This window comes from Bubalus bubalis, chromosome 3 (assembly GCF_019923935.1).
Source record: "Bubalus bubalis isolate 160015118507 breed Murrah chromosome 3, NDDB_SH_1, whole genome shotgun sequence".
In the NCBI taxonomy this organism is placed as follows: Eukaryota; Metazoa; Chordata; class Mammalia; order Artiodactyla; family Bovidae; genus Bubalus; species Bubalus bubalis.
Window position 1 is genome coordinate 173,857,855 of NC_059159.1, and position 17,039 is coordinate 173,874,893.

A 17,039-nucleotide genomic window follows, 5' to 3' on the forward strand; every position below is an offset into this window, starting at 1 on the left:
TCTATATTGTTAGGGTGATCATGTTTCCTTTAGGGCTTGCAAGTGTAATTATGTTTTGTGTTTTGTCTGGGTATTGATTGTAAAAACTGATAAACATCCGTTACTATTACATTTTTGCTGATTACAATAATTATATCACAACTGTTCAACAGAAAATAATAGAATTCTATATCATTGAAACTACCATTTAATAGAAAAACTTCTGAAAGTGAAAGTTGCTCAGTCATGTCCGACTCTTTGCGACCCCATAGACTTAGAATCCCCACGGAATTCTCCAGGCCAGAATCCTGGAGTGGGTAGCCTTTCCCTTCTCCAGGGGATCTTCCCAACCCAGGGATTGAACCCAGGTCTCCCGCATTGCAGGTGGATTGTTTACCAGCTGAGTCACAAGGGAAGCCCAAGAATAATCACTTTTTAAAATCCAGATGTATAACAGAATTATCTTGGATTGTTTGAAAACTCCAAAGGCCCAGGTGTCGCTGTCCTTCTCCGGGCGCGCTGTGACTGATGGGCAGCTGGCCTGGCCTTGCTCTCTCCAGTTTGTTTCCTTTTTCCTGTTTCACAGTCAGCGCTCCCATTTCACTTAGATTACATTTCTTCAATTTTTCCATCTTTTTTTTTTTTTTTTTTTGCTGTCATTCTCTCTCAAGCCTTTATGAAGCATACCAGAAAAGCTTTTGTGTATATATATATTATGTTAATATAGTATTTGTTTTAGAAAATTCATGAGTTTTTGCCTAGCTGAAAAAATTATGACATTTTGATTCGACTCATTTGACTTCGTATGACTAGAATGTAGATTTCTAATTTATGTTCACTCAAAACTTTGATATAGCTCCATGTACTTTGGCATCTAGTATTACTGCTAAAAGTGATTAGTGATTTAAAAATATTTGAATGAGACTTGAAACTTCTATCCCAATTCTGAGAATATGAAAAAATACTGTGTTGAGAACGCTGTGTTTCAGGCATCTGCTCAATGTTAAGTGGCAGCCTGGATGGGCGGGGAGTTTGGAGGAGGATGGATACATGCGTGTGACTGAAGCCCTTTTTGTCCACCTGAAACTACCACACATTGTTAATCAGCTGCAAGACAAATGCAGTCAGGCTGCATTTGAGATCAGTGCCCGGAGGGGCGGGTGCGCCCGGAGGAGGGGGTGCACCCGGAGGAGGGGCTGCGCCCGGAGGATGGGGTGTGCCTGGAGGAGGGGCTGCGCCCAGAGCAGGGGCTGCGCCTGGAGCAGGGGCTGTGCCCGAAGGATGGGGTGCGCCCGGAGCAGGGGCTGCGCCCGGAGCGGGGGTACGCTGGAGGAAGGGGTACGCCTGGAGCAGGGGCTGTGCCCGGAGCAGGGGGTGCGCCCGGAAGAGGGGCTGTGCCCAGAACCGCGTGAACGCAGCATCTCACCAAGGGCGTTTTCCACCACGTCGAGTTTTCTAGAAGGTTTGCGTATTTTGAAGGAAAAAAGTTACCGTTGAGTTTGTTAAAGAGCACGTTCTTGGTGACCTGTCCTGAGGCATTTTTAAAGATAAAAGCTTGGTTGGAACAAAGCTGTTTTGTTTAGCAAACTCTAAATGCTAGTAAGTTGAAAAGGAATGAAGAGAGGACAGTGGAAAGGAAGCCGTAACTTCAGAGGTGGCAGGTTCAGCAGCGTGTGTGTGCGTGTGTGTGTGTACGTGTGTGTGTGTGTGTGTGTGTGTGTGTGTGTGTGTGTGAGCACAGTGCGCATGCACACAGGCTGGCTGTGGGACGTCTGATCCTCCGTGAGGGTTAGGATGGGGGGCAGCAGTGTGTGTGTGCGTGTGTGTGCATGTGCGTGTGTGTGCATATGTGTGTGTGCATGTGTGTGTGTGAGCACAGTGCACTTGCACACAGGCTGGCTGTGGGACGTCTGATCCTCCGTGAGGGTTAGAATGGGGGGGCAGCAGTGTGTGTATGCGTGTGTGTGCGTGTGTGTGTGCGTATGTGTGTGTGCGTGCGCGCGCGTGTGTGTGTGTGAGCACAGTGCGCATGCACACAGGCTGGCTGTGGGATGTCTGATCCTCCGTGAGGGTTAGAATGGGGGGCAGCAGTGTGTGTATGCGTGTGTGCGCGTGTGTGTGTGCATGTGTGTGTGCGTGCGCGTGTGTGTGTGTGAGCACAGTGCACTTGCACACAGGCTGGCTGTGGGATGTCTGATCCTCCGTGAGGGTTAGGACGGGGGGCAGCAGAGCCTTGGGAGGCGAGTGGGCTGAGGTCCAGCAGCGGGAGGGCTGTCTGTCCCTCGGCAGGAGGCGTCACAGCATCCACTGGCGGTTAAAGCCCAGCCGGGCAGGGCGGCCGCTCAGTGGACCTGAGTCGGCCCCCCCGTCAGCTGATACTTTGCTAGAAGAACTTCGGAGTTTTCAGTTACAGCTTCTTTGACCCTTTGTGGGGAATCCTGTGATTTTAAAGCGTCTGCATCTTTCATGCATTTTGAAGACAGCTTCTAGTAGAATTTGTGATAAAGACACTGAAGGGTTGGAGGGAAAAATAGAAACAGCACTGGAGCGGAGTCTGCGCCGTGGTGTCTGGTCTTCGTTCTGTGACCCATGTGTGTCTGTGCTGGTAACCCACGACCTCCTGCCTCCTAGTTCCCGATGTCAGTCGGAACGGGGACCCCTTTGTGGCCACGTCCATCGTCGAAGCCATCGCAACAGTGGACAGAGCCATCAACTCCACGCGGACACACTTGTTTGACAGGTACGTGCAGAAGCAGTCGCAGCTGTGACCTGCTCGCGGGCTGGGTTTACGGAGGGCGTGTGCTTCTCCCGCACCAAGCTCTCACCTGATTCCTGTGCATAAAGCAGTGTTCTAATCTGCAAATCGTGAACAGCGTTGTGTTAGCTTTTCTGGGGGCTAAGATAACAGAAAGGTGTGTCCTTTCCAAGCAGAAGCTGACCTGTGATTCACAAATAGAACATTTCAGAAAACTTTTGACTCATTCCTTGGGCTTGTTACTCAGTGAGTTGGCAAAAACAAAGTATTTCTTAAGCCATTCATGCGTTTGCTCATCTTGGCAACCCCCAAGTGTTTTTGCTGCGTTTGAATTAAAATAGACTATCTGTGTTTTTTTTTCTATTGACGTAATGAATCACTTATTTTTAGCGTCTTTTGACTTTGTTCCTTTGCTTTGTTGCCTTCCATGGGATGAGTAAGGTACGGTGCTTCGTGTCCATGGAAATGTAGCTGTAGAAACAGTTAACCGCAGTGATTCTTGAGTGACTTGTTCTTGGTCATCTGTTCCACTCTTGCCTCCTCGCCCCACACGTCCGCCAGCCGCCCTCGCTCCCCGAACGACCTGCTGGCCCTGTTCCGGTACCCGCGGGACCCCTACACAGTGGAGCAGGCCCGGGCCGGGGAGATTTTTGAGCGGACGCTGCAGCTGATCCAGGAGCACGTGCGGCACGGCCTGATGGTGGACCTCAACGGAACCAGTCAGTACCCGCAGCGCCGCCCTCACAGCCCCTTCCCGGGGCGGGCCCAGCCCGCCTGGCACCGTGTCTGTGGCGAGCATCGTCACCGCACTTAGCCTGAGCGGGGACAGTGGGGTGGTTCTCACAGACCTGGTGGGAGAGCGGGTGGGGACAAGAAGTGTGCTCAGCTCAGGGGCTGTGCTGGCCCGGCCCTGGGGCCTGATCCTCAGGTCCTGTGGGCAGAGGGGGGAGCTCTGCGAGGCCCTGGGTCCAGGTCAGGGGTGCTAGGAAGGGCGCTGGGGGAGCCCCAGCAGGTGCTGTGTGGACACCACCCTCTCCCTGCCCTTGGCATGGGTCCCCCCGACCATGAAGCTCTGTGGGACCCAAGGGGGTGAGCACCCAGGCAGCGTGTGGGAGGCAGCGCTTCCCAGGCTGGCTCTTGGGCTCAGGACTGGGCTTCCTCGGGGCGGCTGTGACTGAGCAGGGGGCCACCCTTGCTTTCTCTCTGGGAGGCAGGAGCTGCCAGAGTTTCGGGTCTGAGCCTGACGCTGGATGCCAGCTGGCGCTGGGAGCCCAGCGTCCTGTCTGATACTGGATGCCAGCTGGCACTGGGAGCCCGGCGTCCTGTCCCTTCAAAGCTCTGGCACAGCCCACCTCCCGAGTGTCCGATCGCCTCCACCGGCCAGGACAGACTCACCCCTGGGTCTTCCCACCTCCTCGAGTGTCCGATCGCCTCTCCCCTGGCCAGGACAGACTCACCCCTGGGTCTTCCCACCTCCTCGAGTGTCCAATTGCCTCTCCCCAGCCAGGACAGACTCACCCGTGGGTCTTCCCACCTCCCCGAGTGTCTGATCGCCTCTCCCCTGGCCAGGACAGACTCGCCCGTGGGTCTTCCCACCTCCCCGAGTGTCCGATCGCCTCCCCCTCAGCCAGGACAGACTCACCCCTGGGTCTTCATTGCCCTTTGTGTGGGTGTTTGGGACCCTGTCCCTGCAGAGGGGCTCTGGCTCCCGTTTCCTGTAAGTCCAGGTCTCGTCGATCCTGCTGGGCTCTGAGATGCTCTGGATGTGTCCAGCCAGAGCGTGGATGAGCGTGGAGCCCTGGGCGTCTGGCCCGGGAGGGCCTGCGGCGGGAGCAGGCACTGGTGCGTCAGGTCCACTCCTGCTGGAACCTGCCCACCTCCCTGCCTTTCCCCTCCCGGGTCCCTGCACGCGTTGGGTCCAGCAGGCCCAGCCGTGGGTCGCTGAGCCGCGTCTCCCCCCCCCCCCGGCCAGGTTACCACTACAACGACCTCGTGTCCCCGCAGTACCTGAGCCTGATCGCCAACCTGTCGGGCTGCACGGCCCACCGGCGCGTGAACAACTGCTCGGACATGTGCTTCCACCAGAAGTACCGCACGCACGACGGCACCTGCAACAACCTGCAGTACCCCATGTGGGGTGCCTCGCTCACCGCCTTCGAGCGCCTGCTCAAGGCCGTGTACGAGAACGGCTTCAACACGCCGCGCGGCATCGACCCGGGCCGGCGCTACCACGGGCACCCGCTGCCCATGCCCCGCCTGGTGTCCACAGCCCTCATCGGCTCGGAGGCCATCACCCCGGACGAGGAGTTCACGCACATGCTCATGCAGTGGGGCCAGTTCCTGGACCACGACCTGGACTCCACGGTGGTGGCCCTGAGCGAGGCCCGCTTCTCCGACGGGCAGCACTGCAGCTCGGCCTGCAGCAACGACCCACCCTGCTTCTCGGTGGCCCTGCCGCCCGACGACCCGCGGGCGCGCAGCGGGGCGCGCTGCATGTTCTTCGTGCGCTCCAGCCCTGTGTGCGGCAGCGGCATGACGTCGCTGCTCATGAACTCCGTGTACCCCCGAGAGCAGATCAACCAGCTCACGTCCTACGTCGACGCCTCCAACGTGTACGGCAGCTCTGAGCACGAGGCCCGCGCGGTCCGCGACCTGGCCAGCCAGCGCGGACTGCTGCGCCAGGGCATCGTGCAGCGCTCAGGCAAGCCGCTGCTGCCCTTCGCTGCCGGGCCGCCGACCGAGTGCATGCGGGACGAGAACGAGAGCCCCATCCCCTGCTTCCTGGCTGGCGACCACCGCGCCAACGAGCAGCTGGGCCTCACCAGCATGCACACGCTCTGGTTCCGCGAGCACAACCGCGTGGCCACTGAGCTGCTGGCGCTGAACCCGCACTGGGACGGCGACACAGTCTACCACGAAGCCCGCAAGCTGGTGGGCGCCCAGATGCAGCACATCACCTTCCAGCACTGGCTGCCCAAGGTGCTGGGCGAAGCGGGCATGAAGATGCTGGGCGAGTACCGCGGCTACGACCCGGGCGTCAACGCCGGCATCGTCAACGCCTTCGCCACGGCTGCCTTCCGCTTCGGCCACACACTCGTCAACCCTGTGCTGCAGCGGCTGGATGAGGACTTCCGGCCGCTGGCGCTGGGCCACGTGCCGCTGCACAAGGCCTTCTTCTCCCCCTTCCGCATCGTCAACGAGGGCGGCATCGACCCGCTGCTCCGTGGCCTGTTTGGCGTGCCCGGCAAGATGCGCGTGCCATCCCAGCTGCTCAACACGGAGCTCACCGAGCGGCTGTTCTCCATGGCGCACACGGTGGCGCTGGACCTGGCCGCCATCAACATCCAGCGCGGCCGCGACCACGGCATCCCGCCCTACCACGAGTACCGCATCTACTGCAACCTGTCGGCCGCCCACACCTTCGAGGACCTGAAGAATGAGATCAAGAGCCCCGAGATCCGGGAGAAGCTGCAGCGGTGGGTGTGGGGGCCGTGTGGGGCGGGGGGCGAGCTCTCGGGAGCCGAGGTTCCGCCTGTGCCGGCCGAGCCCGGGAGGGTGGGGTGGAGTGTGGAGTTGAGAGACGGGAGGCCGCTGAGTGCGCCTGCTGTGGCCCCGGCGCCCAAGCAGCGGCCCCAGTGCCGGCAGGACGGTGAGTCCTGAGCCCTGAGGTTTGTCCACGTCCCCCAGTCCCTGCCCCGCAGGCGGCAGCTTCAACCCTTCCCAGGAAAGATGTCCCTGGGCTGGGGGGACAGGGGTGAGGAGACCTGCCGCATGGGGCAGGGGCCCCGGGAAGCCCTGGGCAGCCCGTCCTCCCGGGGGCAAAGCAGCGGCCAAGCTTGGGCTCATCAGGCCTGCTGAGAGGGACTTCCCCCCACGCCAGCCTGCTCCCCGGGCCCTGTGCATCCAGACTGTGGATTGACCGAGCTCTCAAGACCCACCAGCCTCTCTCCTTGTGTCCAGTCTACTCTGGCTCCTCCAGTCCTGTGTTTCACGTCGTTTATTCCGGTGTTTCTGAGCTGGTCTTTAGTGGGGGTGACCACTCACGGGGACCCTCGCAGCCGCCGGTCAGCTGGTCCCTGTGCGTGTGCAGTAGGTTCTCTCACGTTTGAAAGAGTCTTTTAAAAAGGAAAACGATGCTTTCTTGCAAAGGCTCACTCTGGGTGTGCTCCGGACTCTCCTGTTCCGTAGAAGGTGGGCCGCTGGCTCCTAAGTTACAGGCTTAACCCTGAGGCTCAGCTGTGCTCCCCTGGTGCCGGGCCCCTGCCTTCTGGGGAAAGTGGCGCCTTACTCGTGATTCACTGCAGGTTGTGAGTAAGTGAGCACCGTCGTCTACTCAGTTTAACATGCTCCAGTCTTGGTTTAAATCAGTGTCAGGTGGCCGGGTTCGTAGACAATCACCCTCCTGTCCAAGACCTTGCGTCCCAGGGCTGCTTAGCTCGGGGGTGTGGATGGTCTGTGTCTTTCACGCTTGAATATCCCTGTTGTTCTCGTCCAGAGGGATAAGGTCACTTCCCCAGGGTCTGTCCCTTGCCCGACTTACATCAGCACCGTGCGAAGGACCTGCTCTCCAGCCCAGCCCTGTTGGGAGCTGACCTGGGCCAAGTGCATGCCCCCCACATGCGGGTCGCACTTCTCCCCTCCCCTGCATCAGGCCTGGCTAAGAGTGGGGGTGAAAGGGGTGTCCCAGAGGAGAAGTGACGCAAGACAGCGGGTCCCAGCCTCGGCCCATGAGCCCGCCAGGGAAGGGAGGCCTCAGGACGGAGGTGCAGGAGCGAGTGGTCCCCGCTGTGTTGGTGGTGTCTGACCAGATCCATTCCCAGCAGCCTGGTGTGAGTGGAGGAGTGACCTTGCCTGGGGGCTGTGATCGTCCAGGTGCCCTCTCTCCGTCTGGATCTGCGCCCCCAGCGTGGGGGCCTCCCGTGCAGGCCAGTTGTTCAGGTTGGGGCAGACAGAGGGGGAGCCCCACCTGGGAACGGGGTGTCTCCTCTGGGGAAAGCCCCCTCAGGCAGAGAACCAAACTCGCCAGGCTCCTCCTGACGATTTCCACCTGAACCGAAGGTCAGCGTGAACTTGCGGGCGCTGAGGGCGGCCTCACGCTGACCCCGCTCCCGAGATGAGCAGCTCTGCAGATGGCCCTGCCCGCCCTTGCCCAAGGTCAGCATCCCGGGTCCGAGGGGGTAGAAGAGGCGTCTCGATTACATGACGCGTAGGACTTGGAAGAGTTTGACGAAAGAGCTTGTCCTTGAACGTTTAAGCCTTGCTGACTTAGTCTTTTGTGTCCTTTGGTGAGTGGGTTCCTCACAGGAAACACGTGTTCAGTGTTGGGACACGCCCGCGTCTTCGGAGCATGTGCCTCCAGCTGTTCGTAGCTTTGTCTTCATGTGCTTCTGCGACGGGGGCTGTGGAAGGTTTACGCTAAGACCTCAGGTTGTCTCTGAGCGGTCAGGAGGATTTGGTTTTAATTTCCTTCCTTGTGTTTTCTGGGCTTCTCTAAACTTTGTATAATAAACATCTCTGTGTGTGTTTTATCATGTGTGTATAAACAGGAAGCAGGAATGTTTCTTTAAAATACGGCTGATAGATGCTTTAAAGAAGGAGCTGGATTGTCATTGTTAAGTGAAGGTCTGAGTCACGTCAGACGGTGATGGAGGGCAGCACGAGGCTTTTTCCATTCCTGCCGTGCTCTGCACCATGTCAGGATGGCTGAGCAGTCCAGGGCGCTGGTTCAGGTCGCAGCCTTCCCTGGAGGCATGGGCTCGAATCCCACTTTTGACAACACTTGTCTTGGGCTTCCCTGGTGGCTCAGATGGTAACGAATCTCTCTGCCATGAGGGAGTCAGTCCCAGGTTCGATCCCTGGGTCGGGAAGATCCTCTGGAGGAGGAAATGGCAACCCACTCCAGTATCCTTGCCTGGAGAATCCCAGGCACAGAGGAGCCTGGGGGGCCGCAGTCCACGGGGTCACAGAGGGTCGGGTGTGACGTGCGCCTGGCGCTCCCCGGGCCCCCGCGCTGAGTCTGAGGCTCCGCTCCTTCTCGCAGGCTGTACGGCTCCCCGCTCAACATCGACTTGTTCCCGGCCCTCATGGTGGAGGACCTGGTGCCCGGCAGCCGCCTGGGGCCCACCTTGATGTGTCTGCTCAGCACGCAGTTCAGGCGCCTTCGGGACGGGGACAGGTAAGCCCCGGGAGCTCAGCGGGCGCCCCGGGCAGGGGTGTTCCCGGAGAGTGGCCGGTGCTGGTTCGGCAGTGACTGCTGCTGGTCTTAGTGCGGACTTCTCATCTCTTCTCGGGTTGCTCAGAGCTCTGTCACCTAAGCACGTGACTCTCAGGTCTGTGTCATGAGCGGAGCTGAGCGTGAGGACGGTCTTAACCAGCTCCTGGGGCTGCGGCCTCACCAGGCTCTCTCTGACCTCGCTCTCACTCCGGGGACGCAGGCTGTGGTACGAGAACCCGGGGGTCTTCACTCCTGCCCAGCTCACCCAGATCAAGCAGAGCTCGCTGGCCCGCATCGTGTGCGACAATGCGGACAACATCACGCGTGTGCAGAGGGACGTGTTCCGTGTGGCCGAGTTCCCGCACGGCTACAGCAGCTGCGACGAGATCCCCCGCGTGGACCTCCGAGTGTGGCAGGACTGCTGTGAAGGTGGGCTCGGGCTCCCAGCCTCCGCTGACAGCCGGGCGGAGCGCGGGCTGGGGTCAGCACGGCAGGGGAAGCAGGCGGAGACGGGGCCCTGGGGGGCGGTCGACCCTGAGCGTCCCCACTGGGCAGCGCTGTGGAACCTGGACGTGGTGAGCAACTGTGACGAGTCTGTAAAGCCAAGAGAAGGAGTTAGTATGAGAGCTAAGATACTCAGTGAAAGAAACAGAGAACACGTTCATGCAGGAAGTGCCCAGTGTTTCTTGAAAACCTCCCACGCGTCTGCATTGGATAGCCTGCCTGTTTGTACCTGTGGGCTTCCCTGGTGGCTCAGTGGTAATCTGCCTGCAATGCAGGAGAGTCCGGTTGGATCCCTGGGTTGGGAAGATCCCCTAGAGAAGGGATAGGCTACCCACTCCAGTATTCTTGCCTGGAGAGTCCCACGGACAGAGGAGCCTGGTCTGGTGCCTACCGTCCATGGGGTTGCAAAAGAGGTGGACACAACTTAACGACTAAACAATAAATCTGAACCTGCAGGTAAAAGATGAATAAGAAACGTGAAAAGTGTGTCGGAGATAAAGTCGATCTTTTTAAATGTGTGCTGTGTGTTCTAAATGCCGAGAATAACTTCTGCAAGCAGAGAGGCATGCTGTGAACACTCCTGAGGAAGCGAGGGGCGATGGCAGGTGCCCGCAGGCCTCTGGGAGCCCGGGAAGCCTGTTTCTGGATGTGCCATCCAGGCTGCACAGAGGCCAGTGTACCCCCGCGAGGCTCCTGCTCCGCATTCTGGGTCGCGGTTCTCGTTTGAACGTAGCTTTGGCTTTATTCAGACTGTGATCAGAGACCCAGGGAACGCTGCAGCAGGGAGACACCGAGGGCCCGTTCCAGTGGTGAGATCATGGGGCCGCAAGCCCGGGTGACCCCACGGGTCACACAGCCGTGGACGAGGTGGCCCCGAGCCCCAGCCCTTGGCCCGCCGTGCTGGTGGACACAAGTGCAGAATCCAGTTTTCTCTCCCATGTCTTCTTCCTGAAGAAGTCCAGCCTAGGTCGTTCCCATTAGTAATTGGTCTTAATTAGCTGTTCTTTTCATTAGTAAGTATTGAAGTCTGGGTTGATACACATTCTGTGTGTGGGTGTGATGTGAGTGTTTGTAACCTCTCTCTGCACATATATGATGTACGTATAATGTATAATATGCTAAATATATATGTATATGACGAATGTGATTTACAATGTTGTAGAATTCACTTAAAATTTAAAGTTTTGCTCTGTATATTCCCAAGTTTGCAAAGTATTTAATTCTTATTTTTATAGCTCTTGGGAACTTGGGATCTTGTTTTTCTTTCTTAAAAAAAAAATACTTTGACTGGTTCATGAAGGTTGCAACAGTTTTCCACATATATGGCAAAGAATTTCATCTTTTGTGTTCACAGAAAGCAGTTTTATTTGAAAATCATAGGGAAAAGCTAGTTCTTTTTAGATAGAGAAACTCCATTTTCTGATAGCTTTACCAGAATCCCTGTAGTTGTCGAGGAAGGGACGAATTCAGGTTTGCTGGGTTTTGCCCCAAACCCAAGTCCTCCAAGAGCCTGAACCCTGATCCAGACTTGTCCTCTGTCCGTCCCCAAGCCTCTTCAGCTGGACGGCAGAGATGTAGGTGCTTGGTGTAGCTCTGACCTCCTTTCTTCTGGATTCCTCTCCTCTTAGCTGTCCAAGGCACAGTCCTGATATGACACAACTTAAAAGAGTTGCTTTATGAGCTTTATCTGTTTTTCTTTTAGTCCAAGAGTCGTACCTAAAAAGTGGCAGGAAAAAGAGAGCTCAGTTTGACAGGACCAAATGTCGATTGCTGTTAACGTTTCACTTCCCTGAGTATGAAAGGGCCGCTTGACACAGCCTTGAGCTGCGTCTCGGTCATGTTTTTGTTTGATCCAAGTATGGAAGTAGCACGTGTGGGAAACCCAAGGAGCTCCATCTGGGAACATCTTTTTCTTTGGATCAAAGTGATGAATTTCAGCTTCTCTGTGGGCTGATGAGTCATAGAGAGGAATCCATTCCCGTGTGCCGTTTTGAAAGAATCGTAGAAATTACTGAAATAAAGTCTCCTGGGTCGGGCAGGACGGCAGGTGTGTGCCCCACTTGGGGGCTGGGCTGTGCCGGGGGGAGCATGGGGGGGCCATGGGCTCCAGGCCCCTCGCCCGGGGTAGCCGGGAGCTGAGTGCAGGGCGCCTCCGCCCCCTGCGATGTGAGCGCCTCTTGTGTCCTTCGGGAGGGAAGGTTCTCGCCCAAACGTCCTTCATGTCCTTCATGAGAGTCGCCAACCCTGACGTGTACATTTTGCCCACAGACTGCAGAACCCGTGGCCAGTTTAATGCCTTCTCCTACCATTTCCGAGGCAGGCGGTCTCTTGAGTTCAGCTACCAGGAGGATGAGCCATCCAGGGAGACGGGGCCCGGGAAGGTGCCAAGGTATGACCGAGCCCCCGGCTGGCCCTCGAGCGTGCGGCGTGCCCCACGCGTCTGCCCATCCACGCACCTCGTGCTGCAGCCCGGGAGCCCACGCCAGCGGCTCCATCCCTGAGTGCCCCTTGCCTCTCTGAGCAGAGCCGGGAAGCCCCGGGCACCTCCCAGTAACGCCACAGACCCCTCCTTGGAGCAGCTGCAGGGGGCAGGGACCACCGACTTCCGGGAGTTTGTCCTGGAGATGCAGAAGACCATCACGGACCTCAGGAAGCAGGTGGGCGGCTCCCCATCCCCACCCCACCCTGGGCCCCCAGCCCCCCAGCCTCCCTTGCGGCCTGCGTGTCTCCCTCTGCGGCTGTGAGGAGAGTGTGTTCCGGCAGCCCTTCATCCTCGTCCCTGGAGCCTCAGCAAGGCCACATTTCTCTCTCTGCTTTCAGCCTGGCTCCAGCCAGGCCTCACGGAGTCGCTCTTGGGCTTATAGGACTGGGGGTCCTTGGCATGAGAAGGGGCAGAGGGTCCCCTAGAATGCTGGCCAGAGAGGCCACGGAGCCCACACACCACGAGTGGCTCAGGGTCAGGGCCACGCAGAGTTCAAGCCTTGAGTCCTGCCCAGAGCTGCCCCTCCAGGAATGGCAGTTGGGCCTCTGCTCCCAGAGGCACAGGGTTTGACGGAGGTCAGATCCCCTTGGATGGCGGGGTAGGGGGCAGCTACACATCCACAGGCGGGTCCTGGGCCCGTCCCCGAGGTCTGCAGAGGGCAATGCCCCACCCCACCCCGGGGCAAACACGGGGGTCTCTGTGTGCGTTCACGTAGCGGGATTGGGGAGTGAGGTGTCAGGCTGAGAAGTCTGCAGATCTCAGGTCATGCTGAGGGGGGTTTTGGATGCTGGAGGCCCCTCCCACCTCTGGGAGCCTCGGTCCTCAGCTCGGGAGACGCGGCGTCTTCTGTTCAGACCCTAGTAGAGGCATACTGGCCACTCGCAGCCTCTGTGTCTGCCCTGCGGCGTCTCCTCTGCCCGGGGGGCCCTTTGTGCTAGCTGAGTGGGCCACAGGCGGGAGGGAGGGGTCATGGAGGGCCCAGCCCGGCTCAGCACCCTGCAGGGTCGGGGCCTGGGCGGGAAGCCCCCCCGACCCTGCACCTGGGGCCGGAGATGCAAACCCTCGCAGGCCCTGAGCCGATGGCATGGGGCATCCCGAGGGCCCAACCATGGGGGCTGCACCCACCGTGGGGTTAGTACCTGCGTCCAGGTGGCTGGACCCCCGACCCCCAAGAAGGGGTGGAGGGCAAGGTGGGGGTCAGACCACTCTGCTCAGATGGGTCAGGCTGCCCGAGGAAGGAAGGAGGCAGGCGGGGCAGCGAGAGCCCCCCCCAGCGCCTGTCCCAGGCCTCAGTCTCAGTGGTCGCCCCGCCCCCGGCCCAGGCTCCTGTCCTGGATCTCAGTCTCAGTGGGGTGGGGGTTCTCCCCTCTCAGGTGCCCCCGAGGGAGCCGGGCCAGGGCTCTTGGACTGTCACGACCAGGGCCCAAGGGCCCCCAGCCTCCGTCAGCCTCAGCACTGCCCCTAGCAGGGCTGTGTGCCGTCGGGCTCCAGAGCCGTCCCGGCCCAGCACTGCTCTGAGAAGCCATTGAGAACATTTTTGTTGCCCAGTCAGGCATCCGTCTCCTCTTTGCTCCTGTCCGAGGGTCCTCTCCTCCTCTATGCACCACTGGACCGCATTTCTGGCCCAGGCACTTCTGGCCTCAGACACAGGGGTGGTGGGGGCGTCAGGCAGTTGTCATGCAGGTTTGGGACGCACTTGAAGCTCCAGGAAGGGGCTTTGGGGTCTCTCTCAGCCCCGTCATCTCTCTCGGTTTTGGGGTCTCTCTCATCCGTCCTGAGATGTTATCTCGAGCGGCAGAGTGGGAGCGGGCGCTGAACTGTGTCCGAGCGCCCGCACATCTGCTTTGCTGCAGATAAAGAAACTCGAGTCTCGGCTCGGCACAGACTGCGTGGACGCAGACGGCAGCTCACACGTGGACGGGGCTGAGTGGACGCGGGATCCCTGCACCGCTTGTGAATGCCGCGTGAGTGTGCGCCCGGGCAGGCCCTGGGGGTCCGAGCTCTCAGCTGCGGGGTCCCCTCTCTCTTCCCTCGGGAGCTGGGGCTCCCCCGCCCAGAACCATACGTAAAGGTTCACAGGCTCTCCCCCACCCAGAACCATACGTGAAGGTTGACGGGCTCTCTCCCCAGAACCGTATGGGGACCCTGCTGCGCCTGGTCAGCACAAGAGTGTCCACACAGGCGAGGAGGGGCAGCTCCCTGTCTGTTAGTGAATGGATGAAGCAGGCAGCAGGGGAGTCGGGGTTGGGCCTGGCAGCGGCCCAGCCTAGGAGGGGCTTTGCGGCGGAGTTGGGAGCCAGCTGGGGATGGGTTTGTACCCTGGGTGGACAGAGCAGCGGTCTGGCGTCCTTGTTGTTGTCTGGTTTGGACACAGCCCTGCTGCCCAGCTCCTCTGTAGCCAGTCTGGTCAGCATGTACGGATGTGATCCCCGGGGCCCCCAGGGTGAGGCTGACAGCTGGGGCCAGCAGGGAGCCTCTGGAAGGAGCCAGGTGTCCGCTGTAGAGGGGAGTCAGCTGCCCTTTTAACCCCAGAATCCCCCCAAGGAGGCCAGCCCAGTGGGCCAGGCACACCCAGGGCGGCTCCCGGGGCTGACGGCTCCGTGCTCTCCCTTCCAGGACGGGCAGGTCACCTGCTTCGTGGAGACTTGCCAGCCGGCTGACTGCCCAGCGCCCACCAGGGTCAGCGGGGCCTGCTGTCCCGTGTGCCCGGGAGACTCCACGGGGACGCAGCCCTGAGCGTCTGCGAGCCTGGAGCTTGTCCCAGCCCCCGGGAGCGAGGCCGCACAGGCGGCAAGGCTGGGATGCGGGGGCCGCGGCTCGGGGAACCCCGGCCTGAGCGCTCGCCAGCAGACCACGGGGCAGACACGTGTCCTGACTCCATGTTAAGGCTTCTCAGGGTTCTATTTAATTTTTTTTAATGAAAAATTGGTGCTACTATTAAATTGCACAGTTCAATCATTTAGGCTCCTAATTGATTTCACCTAGTATCACCGTTTCTTCTCAACTGAAAGTTAGTCCCGCCGGTCCCAGCTCCAGAAGTGTGCAGAGCGGAGCCGGCGGAGGAGGGACGCAGGATTTGAAAGAGAATCCGTCCCTGGCAAACAGCAGTCTGCATGGACGTGTGGCGGCAGCACAGGCGGCCAGCGCAAGCCCCCTGCGCCCTCGGCCCCTGCAGCTCCGCGGGCCCTGCCGTGGAAGCCGCAGCGCTCCCCTGTGACCGGCACACACGCTGCCGGGTGTGGACCAGGTGGGACGGCGCCCTGTCCCCACCAGCATCGCCCACAGCCACGCTCGCCCTGCTCTGCCGCCCGGCTTCGCCCACCAGAGTCCACGGACGAGCCACCACGCTCTCGATCCCTGTTTCGACGGGAGGAAGGCGAGTGTCAGGGACTTTCTGACTTCAGGTTGTGAGAGTGTGTTCAAGAAAAGCAGCCGGTCCCTATACCTCATTCGTTTCCCCGCCGCGTGTGACGTTGGATGAAACTTCACCCACGTTTTAGCTTTAGATACGGCAGAAACGGCACGTCCACTCCGCTCGAGTTCTCGTAGGATTCAGTGAGAAACAACTTCCATACCTCACGGTCTCTGTCTTTTTACTCGACCAGAACCTCCTGTTTGGTTCCAAATGCAAAGTGGTCTGTGTTCTGAGAAACAGGTCCCTGGGTCTCCTGCTCGGTTCTCAGACCTGAGTGTCCAGCGCCAGCTGGGCCCTGTGCTGGGTGCAGACACGGTGCCCGCCCGCGCTTCCTGAGGGAGACCCCCTGGGGACCCGGCCGCCTCGGTCCATGTGGGCGAGTCCGGAGCTGGTGGTACCATGTGCAGCCTGTCACGGGCGCGGGGAGAGGAGGCAGGTCTCCAGGAGGCGTCCAGCAGGTGCCAGGCACTTGGAAAGCCTGGTCCCAGCGCAGCCCGCCTTCTCCCCACAGCAGGAGACCCCAGTGCCTGCTGGCTCACATTCCAGCCGGGGGGCGGGCAGCGGCTCTACGCACGGTCGGCTGGACTTCTGCGCGCATCACTGGTGATCGGATCAGTACAAGCTCCAGTGTTGCCGGGCACAGGGCTTCTCTTCACACAGCAGGGCAGACTGGGTAAATAATCAGACCTTGGCACCCATCTCTGCAGACAGGAAACGGTTCACTTTGTCTGAGGTAGATGGTTATGTAAGTTGCTCAGGTATGAGATCCCATAGTCTGGAGCGTGTGGAGTCTGAAGGCGCCCTCGTGCGGAGGACGTGGGGACTGGGGTGGCTTTGTCCTGCCCACGGGGCGGCTGGGGTGGGCCGTGCGCGCCGGGCAGCAGCCCCGCGAGGACGCGGTGTGTGTGTACCCACTGGCCCTTCCAACCAGATGTTTGCTGCCAGCAAATGCCGTCCTGCTCACTGTAATCAGCCCATCACCAAAGAGACATTTGCACTATGTAACGATGCCTTCGGTTCCAATAAATGGGCCACGTTCCCAAACAGAGCACGGGTCTTCCTTTCATGAGCTGTTTGGGAGGTGGGTCCCCGAGGGGCTGGGCCCTTCGCAGAGAAACGGGAAAGGGGAAGGGCAACTCGGGGGTATTCAAAGAGGACTCGTCTCTCTTCCCTGCGGCTGGGTGCTGTCCTGGGGACCGAGCTGGCCACCTTGTTGAGAGTCTCGGGCGGGTCGGGGTGAGCTCCCAGGAGAAAGCTGCAGCCCCCGCCCCACCCCCCCGACGTTTCTGGCTCTGGCTGGAAATGCTGTGGACAGCTGTGCAGCCCGTGGTGCCCTGGGCCCAGGCGGGATACAGGATGGGGTCCTGAACGGACCTGGAAGTCATATGAGGGGTCTTTGCAGGAGCATCATGACTGTTCATGGAAATACCATGAGAATATAGATTGGGAAGATTAAGGATTGAATTTTTTAAAGTTGCCAAACCTTTCAGAGCTTGTAACAAGACCCTTTGAACTTTCACAGCCGTGCTGAGTCAGCGTCACTGATGGTCTCCTGGGGGTCTCATGGGTCATGGAGGGGGTTGGGGAGAAGGACTCAGCTCTTCCTTCCAGTGACAGATGTCATGTGACATTTCTGTGTGAGGTGAAGACACCTCCCCGCACTTGCGCTTGGGTGTTTCAGGATCGCCAG

The 17,039-nt window shown here is 59.2% G+C and overlaps 1 protein-coding gene across 2 annotated transcripts in view; it reads left to right on the plus strand.

The window, feature by feature from the left end:
- The window catches only part of PXDN (peroxidasin), a 65,188-nt gene extending 48,791 nt beyond the window's left edge, over nt 1-16,397 (plus strand). For both annotated transcript variants that reach the window (XM_025282376.3, XM_025282378.3), the window contains 9 exons: nt 2,611-2,719; nt 3,296-3,453; nt 4,707-6,210; nt 8,775-8,909; nt 9,169-9,377; nt 11,721-11,841; nt 11,977-12,109; nt 13,788-13,898; nt 14,551-16,397. In XM_025282376.3, the coding sequence (XP_025138161.3) occupies nt 2,611-2,719; nt 3,296-3,453; nt 4,707-6,210; nt 8,775-8,909; nt 9,169-9,377; nt 11,721-11,841; nt 11,977-12,109; nt 13,788-13,898; nt 14,551-14,670 (2,600 nt within the window). In that variant the 3' untranslated portion in view covers nt 14,671-16,397. The remainder of the gene's footprint in view (nt 1-2,610; nt 2,720-3,295; nt 3,454-4,706; nt 6,211-8,774; nt 8,910-9,168; nt 9,378-11,720; nt 11,842-11,976; nt 12,110-13,787; nt 13,899-14,550) is intronic.
- The last annotated feature ends 642 nt before the right edge of the window (nt 16,398-17,039 follow it).